Source organism: Fusarium odoratissimum (assembly GCF_000260195.1).
Source record: "Fusarium odoratissimum NRRL 54006 unplaced genomic scaffold supercont1.1, whole genome shotgun sequence".
In the NCBI taxonomy this organism is placed as follows: domain Eukaryota; kingdom Fungi; phylum Ascomycota; class Sordariomycetes; order Hypocreales; family Nectriaceae; genus Fusarium; species Fusarium odoratissimum.
Genome location: NW_022158687.1, coordinates 3,453,890 through 3,464,529, shown reverse-complemented (window position 1 = coordinate 3,464,529; position 10,640 = coordinate 3,453,890). Strand labels below are relative to the sequence as shown.

At 50.5% G+C, this 10,640-nt stretch overlaps 5 protein-coding genes and 1 non-coding gene across 7 annotated transcripts; 3 read left to right on the top strand and 3 right to left on the bottom strand.

Moving 5' to 3' along the window:
• Window positions 1-96: 96 nt before the first annotated feature.
• Window positions 97-178, top strand: FOIG_01219. The gene has a single exon. It is a non-coding gene; the product is annotated as a tRNA-Ser (tRNA).
• A 156-nt stretch (window positions 179-334) lies between these two features.
• On the bottom strand, window positions 335-2,426 carry FOIG_01218 (uncharacterized protein). The gene is made up of 3 exons (XM_031197958.1): window positions 1,653-2,426; window positions 707-1,589; window positions 335-650 (listed from the first exon to the last, which is right to left on the bottom strand). The coding sequence occupies exons 1-3, from the start codon at window positions 2,270-2,272 to the stop codon at window positions 504-506; spliced, it is 1,650 nt and encodes a 549-aa protein (XP_031073725.1). The 5' UTR covers window positions 2,273-2,426; the 3' UTR covers window positions 335-503.
• Window positions 2,415-4,938, top strand: FOIG_01217 (F-type H+-transporting ATPase subunit B). The gene is made up of 4 exons (XM_031197957.1): window positions 2,415-2,652; window positions 2,742-3,190; window positions 3,254-3,476; window positions 3,530-4,938. Exons 1-4 carry the CDS (start codon window positions 2,463-2,465, stop codon window positions 3,553-3,555), a joined length of 888 nt encoding a protein of 295 aa, XP_031073724.1. The 5' UTR covers window positions 2,415-2,462; the 3' UTR covers window positions 3,556-4,938.
• Window positions 3,813-6,804, bottom strand: FOIG_01216 (uncharacterized protein). 2 transcript variants are annotated; one of them, XM_031197956.1, is made up of 2 exons: window positions 4,876-6,804; window positions 3,813-4,782 (listed from the first exon to the last, which is right to left on the bottom strand). In XM_031197956.1, exons 1-2 carry the CDS (start codon window positions 6,351-6,353, stop codon window positions 4,629-4,631), a joined length of 1,632 nt encoding a protein of 543 aa, XP_031073723.1. In that variant the 5' UTR covers window positions 6,354-6,804; the 3' UTR covers window positions 3,813-4,628. The 2 variants fall into 2 exon arrangements, with proteins under 2 accessions (XP_031073723.1, XP_031073722.1); XM_031197955.1 differs by having other exon boundaries at window positions 3,886-4,762.
• Window positions 6,736-8,776, top strand: FOIG_01215 (ubiquinone biosynthesis monooxygenase Coq6). Its single transcript, XM_031197954.1, has 2 exons — window positions 6,736-7,104; window positions 7,153-8,776. The coding sequence occupies exons 1-2, from the start codon at window positions 6,936-6,938 to the stop codon at window positions 8,445-8,447; spliced, it is 1,464 nt and encodes a 487-aa protein (XP_031073721.1). The 5' UTR covers window positions 6,736-6,935; the 3' UTR covers window positions 8,448-8,776.
• Window positions 6,838-10,404, bottom strand: FOIG_01214 (NADH-ubiquinone oxidoreductase 49 kDa subunit, mitochondrial). The gene is made up of 3 exons (XM_031197953.1): window positions 9,558-10,404; window positions 8,766-9,507; window positions 6,838-8,714 (listed from the first exon to the last, which is right to left on the bottom strand). The coding sequence occupies exons 1-3, from the start codon at window positions 10,203-10,205 to the stop codon at window positions 8,698-8,700; spliced, it is 1,407 nt and encodes a 468-aa protein (XP_031073720.1). The 5' UTR covers window positions 10,206-10,404; the 3' UTR covers window positions 6,838-8,697.
• Between the last annotated feature and the right edge of the window lie 236 nt (window positions 10,405-10,640).

The window sequence follows — 10,640 nt, the reverse complement described above, 5'->3', positions numbered from 1 at the left end:
AGGGACAAACACTGCGACTACGAAAGGTAAGGCATACATCTGAGCAGACGTCCTACTGATGCTGAATAATTTTCACCGGAACCAATCCTCAGCGAAGGCGCGGTGGCAGAGTGGTCTAATGCGATAGACTAGAAATCTATTCTCTTCGGAGGCGTCTGTTCGAATCAGGCCCGCGTCGATAGGACCGACCATGCACAGGATCGGATGTTATCTTTTTGCATATTTCACACTACAAGTTAGGAAATTGTCACCTAGTCTTCAGCTTGCTTGGCTCCAAGTCTCGGTTGCTTTATGTGTGGCTTCGGCATTACTTCTCTCTTTAGATATTCATAACTTTAGAGGTATGTTATTTCTGATATGTCAGGTCTAAATTTCTATTATTATCAGTATATATTCTGCTGATATATACCAAAGTAGTACTGAGTTACATGTTCTTCCCCTATGGAACCAGTCTCCGCCAGAACAACATGTGCATGGTATCAAAAAATAATCCTCAATCAACTTCAGTTGCCAAAGTCCCACAATTTAACTAGTAAGCTATCTGGTTCGGCGTCAGCCTCCCCGTCATTTGGTGTGAAGACCTTTTTGGGGATGTGGAACTCAATAACAGGCGCCTTCTTTACATCCTTTGTCATCTCGGCTTCGAGGAGCTATGTGACTGTTAGCAAAGTGCCCTACATATATTGCCGAAGGAATGGGGGCTTACAGTGGCATATGAGTGGTCGAGGAAATCTTCGATGTTGTAAGACTGCTTCGTGAACTGCTCCGAGATGATCTTGGTGATAGTTGCAACATTAGGATGATAATGCGATTGAAGTTGAACAAGCTCCCACAGGCAGCTTTCTATCGCATCTGTTTGCATAGGGTCCGTCTCTTCGGAGAGGAAAGGATCATCGACACCGTGCTCCTCAATTTGCTTCTTCACCTCTGGATCTTGAACCTCTCGATGAATCATGAATGTACATGTTGGGTGACGCTTGAGCAGGTTGTAGATCCAAGGAGTCACGAATACGATAGCTCCAGGGGGTGCATTGAGCGCAAGACGAGCAAGGCGCTTGATGAAGCTGGCCACCATGGCTGCTGGTAGATGTGTCGAAGCAAGAAATGTGTCTAGAAGACGGAAGAATCGGGATCGATGCTTGGAGTGAAGAATGTCGCGATCGAGGAGAGAGTAGAGCTTGGTGTAGAATGAGGGATAGTCGAGGTTGCGTTCCGAAATCAAGTAAAAGACACCGGACAGAGCCAAAAGAGACATTGAACCTCCCGAATCGTAGCAATTTGTCAAAAAGTCCGAAAGTAACTCAGGTTTTGTGAACCAGGGAGCAATCACGGTCGAGATGACGTTGAGAATTTGCTTTCGCTGGTCCTTTTCCTCAACAAGGGTCATGAGAGAGAGCCATGCCTCCTGAGCTTGTTTCTTGTGCTGATTGACGTTGCGTAGATTATGTGTCTTCTTCTTTGGCTTGGGAACGAAGAAATCTTCAAGTTGATCGACAGATTCAGGGACACCGTCCAAAGCTGACAAGAGCGCAAAGCATCGATCAAAGAGCTCTGGCGAAGCATTGCCTTCTTGTTTCTCCACAATGTGTCTAAGTGATGGTCAGTTGAGAGCCCCCTGAGTTACCGTGGGAAAAGAATCAGAGGCGACTTACTTGACTGCGTTGAAGGTAAAGTAGCGGATATCGTCGTATTGCTCCACATACTCTTCCACATATGCCTTGATCACATCCTCATTTTCGCTCTCGAATAATGAGGAAACAATCTCTCGAAGAAAAGCTCGAGGGAATGTGTACTCGTCCTTGTCATAAAGGAACTCGCCCTCTGCCTTGAGTGTTTTCATGCATAAGGTCAATGCTGGGGTCGCCAACTCTTCATCCCGTAGAATAGTAACCAGAATTTTCTTGAACTCGGCAAATCGCTCCTTCAGCCATCCCACAATAAAAAGGTCTTTCTCAGATAGAGTCTTCTTGGCGATCAAGGAGCCTTGAGTGAGTAATCGGATAAAGATTCGGCACAAGACAACTGTAGAGAGCATGCTCTCCTGGCCCCCATTCTTAAAATCATTTGCAGTACTGAGCAAAATGGTGAGGTCGTTATAGTTCTTCCGTGACTCTAGAATCCCTTCTTCCATTGATAGAATTTTGGCGCTGGCATCTTCAGATTCATTGCTGGATGTTGACGATGCTCTCTTTCGTCGCTCAGTGGTGGACTTCTCATGAGTTGAAGAAGACCTCTTGCGCTTGAGGCGCTCTGCAGAGGCCGCTTTGGGCATCGTGGGTTTGCTAGAGGCGTATGATGATTCCGTTTAACGTAATTTGCGCAATAAAATGAACTGTCACTTTTTCCTTTTTTAAAAAGTCAAAGTCTCTACTTTGAGAAAAACTTACTTCATTCAAGTTCATGAAAGCAAAATATCGAAATCTTTCTTTGATCGTTGAAAATTTGACCAATCATATCCACTCATGAGCCAACGGCAAAATGTCGGCTCCAGATCTAAATCTGATGTGTCCAGGTCACGTGATCTTGATTGTTGCCGAACTAGCGCGATAAAACCTCAACCTCACTTCCAGCTCTCCGATCAACGACAAGCCCCGGATACCCCCATCACGAACCATCTCACAATGGCGTCACGCTTGGCACGAAGCGCCGTCGGTATGTGAAGAAATCTCGAATCCCTCGAACCGAACCCAATTCGAACTCAATTGGCGCGCCGCCGACCCCTGCTGACTCCCTATATGTAGGCGCTCCCCTCCTCCGACCCGTCCTCGCCCGCCGAGCTGCCCCTGCCATCTCTGTTGCCGCCGCGCGATACAACAGCAATGTTCCCGCCGAGGACCCCAAGAAGAAGGCCCAGAGCATCATCGACGCTCTTCCCGGTAACAGTCTGCTCAGCAAGAGCGCTATCCTGAGCTCCGCCGCTGGTCTTTCCATCTACGCCATCTCCAGCGAGTACTACGTCATGAACGAGGAGACCATCATCGCCATCTCCCTTCTCTCCGTCTGGGGTGCCTTGATCAAGTACGGTGGCCCCGCCTACAAGGAGTGGGCTGAGGCGCAGAACAACAAGATCAAGAACATCCTCAACAGCGCCCGTGCCGACCACACCGAGGCCGTCAAGGGCCGCATTGAGGACGTCAAGCAGATGGGCAGCGTTGTTGAGATCACCAAGAACCTTTTCGAGGTTTCAAAGGTAATTCCAAAGTGTTCATTAGATGGTAGCTGGAAATATGGCTGATTATGGTTGTGTTTGTAGGAGACCGCCAAGCTTGAGGCTGAGGCTTTCGAGTTGGAGCAGAAGACTGCTCTTGCTGCTGAGGCTAAGGCCGTCCTTGACTCTTGGGTCCGATACGAAGGCCAGGTCAAGCAGCGACAGCAGAAGGAGCTCGCTCAGTCCGTTATCGCTAAGGTCCAGAAGGAGCTTGAGAACCCCAAGGTCCTTCAGCAGATCCTCCAGCAGAGTGTTGCTGATGTTGAGAGTACGTGTAGCCAATTATTGCCAATCAATGGCATTACTAACACTTTCCCCCAGAGATCGTTGCCTCCAAGGCCCAATAGATAATTACACGCCGCCGCTAGAGTCTCGGTCCCTAGATTCCACGGTTTTTCTTTGTACCCCTTCTGTGTCATAACAACACCTGTGCATTAGCCGAATCAATCAAGACCCTAGTTACTTCATTGTCGGAAAGCTGTTACCCGTGAGATCTTGGGAATTTTTGGGTCGATTGTGTTCAATTGGGTTTGTCGGAGCTTGTAAATTGCTCGTCGGAAAAGGTCGGGATCTCCGATATCGCCTATTCTCGGCGTATAGCAAATGTCCAAAACAAAACATTTCAGCACAACGACTTCGTCTTTCTTAGTGAATCATTTCAACAAATGCCCGCCGTACATTTTTGCAGTCTGTCGCAAATCGTCCCATTTGGTCATAATGCTTCATCATTACTCGAGGCTCTTTGATGAATATGGGTTGTTCTGAAACTATCGTGCATCTACACATGATTAATCATACATGGAAAAGACCAGCAACCTCCAACGCCAATTCCAAAGGCATATGCTCTATGCTTCCTAATATCTTTGTCCAAGAAAACCACCCCTTTTCATCAAACATTTAGGAAATAGTGATTAAGAAATGCGTAAAGCAGGAAACTTGACGGGAAATATTTAACGTGAATATTAGTAGATCGGTCTCGATTCCTCCCACTTTTTTACTTCAGGGGTTGCCTTTGTTGGCTCTGGCGACTCTAATTGAGAGTTAGGACCGAGTGATACCCGGCCGCTCCGTCGCCTCCTTGCACCGTCACCCGCAACAGGGCCAATCCACTCCCAAGCGCGGCCTACCTCGCCGCTTCTTCCTTCGCGCTGACTGGTTCGAACATTGCTGTTTTGTTCTACAACAGCTCGAACCCGCTGCCAGATGCGTTCTCGCTCAGACAATGAGTGAATAGCCCGGAGGACGTCATCTCTCAGGTTCGGTAAAAACAGCCAAGGATCATCGATGCCTTCTTCACCTAGCTCCTTCTGATTGGCAAGTCTACCCAGTACTAGGTCGACGAGAGTAGGAATTTGAGCAGTTGTAGCTACATGCTTCCGATATCGGGCTCGCAAGTAGAAAATAACGAGAATTAAAACGCTCAAAAGTCCAGCTGGGAATCGATATCTTGCCAGGCCGAGTCGGATTGATCGTTTGATCGTGCAGGTGTACGGAAGGCGAGCGAGAGACGAGGACGATAGCCATCTGTCTGAAAGATCGGAGGAATTGGACGATCTGTAGGGTCAATGGTGGATCTGGTTAGTCAATAGTCAGAAACAGTTGGAGCAATGAAATTGTCGCCAGATCGGTCATGAAAGTCCTGGGTTGTAAAGAGAGAAAGAACTTACGGTGCTGTCTCAATGATCTCGACCTCATCTCTAGCTGCGACCTCGCCAATGGCGGCAGCCCACAGTTCATCAAACTCCTCCTCATTGAGTCTCTTGGACCTCTTGCGGCTCACGGTCGCCTTAAGCTCGTGTTCAGCCATCGCAGGAGAATCCTCTTTCTTGCCATCCTCACCAACAAGCTCTCCGCACTCATACTGAGCTCGGCGATCTCTGAGCTCTTCAATAGCTCTGTCAGCTACAGCTTTGACGCGGCGCGCTTTCTCGCCATCCGGCTCACAAGTAGGTGGAAGTGGCACTAGCCCACCGAGGGACAATGGGTGCGGCTTGAGAATGAATCCATTCTCGCAACGAACCGAAAAGTCCTGGTAACAGTATGCGTGCGAAGGGCAAGGCTCGCACTGAGGCTCAATGAAAGGAACAAGAGCGTCGGGAACAGGAATGTCTGGTGAAATAAGTGACTTTGCTTGACCACCGACTTCGCAATAGCCGACCGCGATTTTCTCTTGACGATACCACGCAAGATAAGCTCCGAAAAGAGACATCAAGAGGACAAAGAGAGGCGCCTTAAAACCACCTCTTCGAGACACCTGTTGAGAAGGCTTGCGAGGCTCAATCTCCATTTCACCCCGACTTGCAGCTTGCTCCAACTCTAATTGCTCGTTGGGGGTGAACTCCTCGCCAGGTTCCAGTAAATCCGGAGTCGGCTCGCGGTATCTGGGAGTAGGCTCAACATCTTCTTCATAATCGTCCTTGTAGCCGTCTATCCTGCGCCGGGACGATGACTTTACACTTCTGATAGAGTCGCCGGCAGTTGTACGGCGGCGATTAGTTGGGGTTTTATGTTGAGCAGGCGAACTGCCACTCTGAAAAGGGTTGTCGTGAGTGAACACGCTTTCTTCGTGGTCGGGCAGGATTGTTTCTTCTTCTTGTGGTTCGTCTTTGATCTGTGGCGTGACTGTTCTCCTCGGTTGGCGAATGGAACGAGGGGCATCGTAGTTGTCGTGGTCGTCAGCGTGAGAAAGCGCACGGCTTACTGACCGTGTGCTGCGTTTGGTAGGACTCCTGGGCGCAGGAGTCGCTAGGACATCATCCTCAGCCTTAACACGTGCCGACGACTTTCGAGGAGACTTCGAACGCCTCTTGGTAGTCGACGGAGGTGGGAGATCGTAGTCGTCCCAGGTACCGTTATCTTCCGGACTGCCGGCATTCACGATTCCCATGCTTGATCTCTTAGCTCGGGCGCGCTGAGCCCGCAGCTTTGGCGCCTGAGCCAGTACATGATCTTCAACCAGCTCGACGAGCTGGGCCTTTTTGGCAGTCGCGGGGTACTCAACATTATGCGTGACGAGAATCGATCGCAGACGCGGGATAGTGACCGAACGTGGGTCAAAACCTTCTTCGAGGTAGTCCTCCATGTCGGCCATGGCGGCAGTCGCGATCAAGGAAGTGCGCGATAAGCGAAAAGAGTTTGGGAGCATAAACGAGGATGACGATGCGGGATGGTGTTCAGGCCGCAGTTACGAGACCGCCTATGCCTTGAGCTAGAGCTTGATGTAGGTGGGAGGAGAACAACAAAGAAGGGCCACGCAACACTCCTGATCTTCCACGATGGCTTTAGGTGACGATGAAGACAAGAGAAAATTGATCAAGTTTCGTCTTCACAAGAACAAACTGCAAAAAGGAGCAAATTTTAGTCGCAGTGGGGGAATGGATCGTGTGAAAAGGGCTTGTCTCTGGGTTGACAGGCGAATTGTTGATGACGGGCACGGGTGAGACCCTTGACGCAATGATAAACTCAGTAGCGCGGTTGTCTGTGGCAACTCAAATCAAGCTCGTGGTACAGAGGCACTCCCCTGTCACTTGACCCGCTGGATCTTCCACCCATGTAAGTGCAGCACCGCCACAGGTGCTATCAGCCACACAGAGCGCCACTTTTGTCCCGCGAGCTATCGAACGATTGAGGGACGATTTGTCGAAGATTTGGAGCTCCAAGTCATACTTTGACAAAGGGGTTGTGCTTAGCTCTTCGAATCTAGGGGATCAATTGATATCAAATACCAATGCTGGCTCGAAAATCTGTGCTGGGAAAGCCCGGCTTCGTCTGCCGGAGCTGTGTACGACAATATCAGTATCAGCTGCGCCGGGCTTCCACTTCGACACAGGACAATATCTATGATGTTGTATGTGTTGGTGGTGGGCCAGCAGGTCTGAGCTTACTGACAGCTCTTCGTGAGTTTTTCTTGCCCGCTCAATCGGCAAATAGCTAACAGACAGTAGGGGCTAATCCTCTAACCGCTGGTCTCCGAGTCGCCCTCATCGAAGCCCAGGACCTTTCCAAAACCAAGTCGTTCTCACTCCCCTTGACCCAATTCTCCAACCGATGCAGTTCTCTTACCCCTGCGTCGGCTCAATACCTCGACAAAATCGGCGCATGGCGACATCTACAGCGTGAACGTGTGCAGGACTACCAGGAGATGCAGGTTTGGGATGGAGTGACAGGTGCCCGCATAGAGTTCGACTGGCCACCCAGTACGACTGGAGACAAGACAATTGCCTACATGGCTGAAAATCTGAACTTGACATCCGGCCTGCTCAAGAGATTACAAGAACTCGGCGGAGTGGACGTCTTTGACAATACGAAAGTGGAGAGTATTGACCTGGGCAAGGAGACCGAAGAATTGGATCTGAGCGAATGGCCAGTCGTGCAGCTCTCGAGTGGCCAGTCACTGGCAGCACGACTTCTTGTTGGCGCGGATGGGGCAAACAGTCCAGTACGCACATTCGCCGGTATCAACAGCCGCGGATGGGACTATGGTAGACATGGCGTTGTCGCAACGCTCGAGCTTGAAGGTGAGGGCTGGGGCGGCCAGTTCAACAAGATTGCGTACCAGCGATTCTTGCCTACGGGTCCAGTTGCAATGCTCCCTATGCCTGGCAAATACGCTACGTTGGTCTGGTCTACTACACCTGAGAAGGCCGCCTTGCTCAAGAGTCTGAGCCCCAAGGACTTCATCGCTATGGTCAACGCCGCCTTCCGTTTGAGCCCCGTCGACATTGGTTTCATGCACACGCAGGACAATAACCAGGCAGAGGAGCTATCATGGCGCTTACAGCACACACACGTTGATGCGGACTCGCTTCCACAGACTGTTGTTGGAGTTCAGGAGGGGAGCATCGCATCTTTCCCTCTGAAGTTGCGCCATGCCGATACATACACTGGCGAACGTGTCGCACTTGTCGGCGATGCGGCGCACACTATTCACCCCTTGGCTGGTCAAGGCTTGAATCAGGGTCAGGGAGATGCCCAGAGCCTAGCCAAAACCATTGAGTATGCTGTCTCTCATGGCCAGGACCTTGGCACTCAGCTGTCTCTCGAGCCTTACAACAGCGAGCGCTATGCCGCCAATCACGTTATTCTTAACGTTTGCGATAAGCTTCATAAACTCTACTCTGTCGAGAGTGGCCCTCTTGTGCCGCTTCGTTCAGTTGGTCTTCGGGCTGTCAATGCTCTCGGCCCCCTGAAGAATTTCTTTATGGAGCAGGCTTCTGGCACTGGTACTAAGCTATTGTAGACTTCTGGCCAGACAAACCCTCAAACTCTCAAAGCATGTACTTTTGTCTGTAACATTAGAACTGTACATAATCACACCCAAGAATAATGGAAATAAGATGATTCATTGCTATTTCAGAACACGCATCACCTCTACATAGCTTCTCGCTCGAGCACACGACGTTTGTGGGAGTATTTACCGTGGTCTCCCTATCAGCTATGATTACAAACAAAAGAAACCCATTCTAACCTTCTTTCTTTTCGAAAATGCTTTACCTATCGACCTCACCTACGATTGTATTAGCATAATTTCTCAGTAAACGAAAGGGAGCAAACTTACCGAACACCAGATCCATAGTACCAATAACCGCTACAGCATCAGCCAGCAAGTGACCCTTGGAGACGTGATCGAAGCCACCCAAGTGGGCAAAACCAGGAGCGCGAATGTGGCATCGGTATGGTCGCTCGCTACCATCAGAAACGACGTACACACCCATCTCACCCTTAGGGGCCTCGATGGCAGAGTAGGTCTCACCAGGAGGAACGGCGTAGCCCTTGGTGTAGAGCAAGAAGTGGTGAATAAGAGCCTCCATGTTCTCCTTCATGGCGGATCGAGGAGGAGGAGAGACCTTGTAGTCCTCAACACGGACGGGGCCTGCGGGCATCTTGTTGAGGCACTGGTGGATAATGCGGAGAGACTGTCGAAACTCCTCCATTCGGCAAAGGTATCGGTCGTAGCAGTCACCGTTAGTTCCAACGGGAACGTCGAACTCAACCTGGTCGTAGGCATCATAGGGCTGGTTCTTTCGGACATCGAAAGGAACACCAGAACCTCGAAGCATAACACCAGTGAAGGAAAGGTTCAGGGCCTCAGTGGCGGGAACAACACCAACACCCCTCAATCGCTCAATCCAGATACGGTTATCAGTCAACATCTCCTCGGTCTCGTCGATTCGGTCGCCGAATTGGGTAGCCCACTGGTAAATATCGTCGAGAAGGCCAACGGGGATATCCTGATGAACACCACCGGGCCGAACGTAAGCAGCGTGGAGACGGGCGCCGGAAACACGCTCGTAGAATTCCTGGAACATGTCAATTGCTGATTTTCTTCAACTCCTCATGATCCACCTACCATGAGCTTCTCACGCTCTTCGAAACCCCACAGGAAAGGCGTCAAAGCACCAACATCCATAGCGTGTGAGAGAACAGACATCAGGTGGTTAAGAATACGGGTGATCTCGCCAAACAGAGTTCGGATAAACTTGGCTCGCTCAGGGATTTCGACGTTGAGAAGCTTCTCAACAGCAAGAGAGAAGCATTGCTCGTTGGTCATCATAGAGACGTAATCAAGTCGATCAAAGTAAGGCAGAGCCTGGAGATATGTCTTGTACTCGATCAACTTCTCAGTACCTCGGTGCAGCAGACCGACGTGGGGGTCGGCTCGGACGATCTCTTCACCATTGAGCTCGAGAATCAAACGCAACACGCCGTGGGCAGCGGGATGCTGAGGACCAAAGTTGACGGTATAATGTCGAACCTTTCGGTCCTGGACGGAGTTCTCGCGCGACTTTCGGGTACCGGCTTTTCGGGGCTTGGAGAGGCCGTAGGCATCTTGGGCGGATGAGAAGTCTTCGTCAACGGGGACAAGTCTGGTGCCGACGGGCTCGACAGCGGCGGCGTACTTTCGCAGGCAGGTCGTCGAGAAAGGGCGGGCAGCGAATGTTGCTGGCCGCATGCACAGGCTCTTGGCGCCTCGGCTGGCGAGTCGGAGGGAAGCCATTGTGTGAAGAGCAGAGAGGGAACGGCCGTTAGTGAGACGAGATGTGTAGAGTCTCCCGAGAGGGCCTCTGGCTCGAGGTCAATGGCAGGTTGATGGAGGGGAATTCGCCTTCGTGATAGTGGCCGTCATCTCCCGCGGTCCGGGGATCTGTGTCGAAACCTGGGAGCTTTGCTCTGGGTGGTGGGCCGGACTATTATTCTTGCGGGAAGATTAGCCAATCAGAAATCAACCATTACTCGTTGATTTTTCTACTCCGCGAGCAACATCTGTCGCCAATTGCATCACATCACTCGGCCGAGTTGCTGTAATTGAGAAAAGTCATGCTGCAAACTTTTACTGGGTTCTATCTTGTATGGTTCAAGGCGTTTCGATAATATGTATTGAGACTTTGTATTCTTCTTATGAAATAAAACTTTCACTTTTTGAATAACCCGA

What these genes read in the sequence shown, in the direction of transcription:
- FOIG_01218 (XM_031197958.1), bottom strand. Translation starts at nt 2,272, where the DNA reads ATGCCCAAAGCGGCCTCTGCAGAGCGCCTCAAGCGCAAGAGGTCTTCT. An exon ending in TTTACCTTCAACGCAGTCAA is followed by an intron (nt 1,590 to 1,652) that starts GTAAGTCGCCTC and finishes ACCATCACTTAG; the next exon opens with ACACATTGTGGAGAAACAAG. An exon ending in TCGACCACTCATATGCCACT is followed by an intron (nt 651 to 706) that starts GTAAGCCCCCAT and finishes ACAGTCACATAG; the next exon opens with CTCCTCGAAGCCGAGATGAC.
- FOIG_01217 (XM_031197957.1), top strand. Translation starts at nt 2,463, where the DNA reads ATGAGCCAACGGCAAAATGTCGGCTCCAGATCTAAATCTGATGTGTCC. An exon ending in CTTGGCACGAAGCGCCGTCG is followed by an intron (nt 2,653 to 2,741) that starts GTATGTGAAGAA and finishes CCCTATATGTAG; the next exon opens with GCGCTCCCCTCCTCCGACCC. An exon ending in GAGTGTTGCTGATGTTGAGA is followed by an intron (nt 3,477 to 3,529) that starts GTACGTGTAGCC and finishes ACTTTCCCCCAG; the next exon opens with AGATCGTTGCCTCCAAGGCC.
- FOIG_01216 (XM_031197955.1), bottom strand. Translation starts at nt 6,353, where the DNA reads ATGCTCCCAAACTCTTTTCGCTTATCGCGCACTTCCTTGATCGCGACT. An exon ending in GAGATCATTGAGACAGCACC is followed by an intron (nt 4,763 to 4,875) that starts GTAAGTTCTTTC and finishes TTGACCCTACAG; the next exon opens with ATCGTCCAATTCCTCCGATC.
- FOIG_01215 (XM_031197954.1), top strand. Translation starts at nt 6,936, where the DNA reads ATGCTGGCTCGAAAATCTGTGCTGGGAAAGCCCGGCTTCGTCTGCCGG. An exon ending in GAGCTTACTGACAGCTCTTC is followed by an intron (nt 7,105 to 7,152) that starts GTGAGTTTTTCT and finishes AACAGACAGTAG; the next exon opens with GGGCTAATCCTCTAACCGCT.
- FOIG_01214 (XM_031197953.1), bottom strand. Translation starts at nt 10,205, where the DNA reads ATGGCTTCCCTCCGACTCGCCAGCCGAGGCGCCAAGAGCCTGTGCATG. An exon ending in AAGAGCGTGAGAAGCTCATG is followed by an intron (nt 9,508 to 9,557) that starts GTAGGTGGATCA and finishes GACATGTTCCAG; the next exon opens with GAATTCTACGAGCGTGTTTC.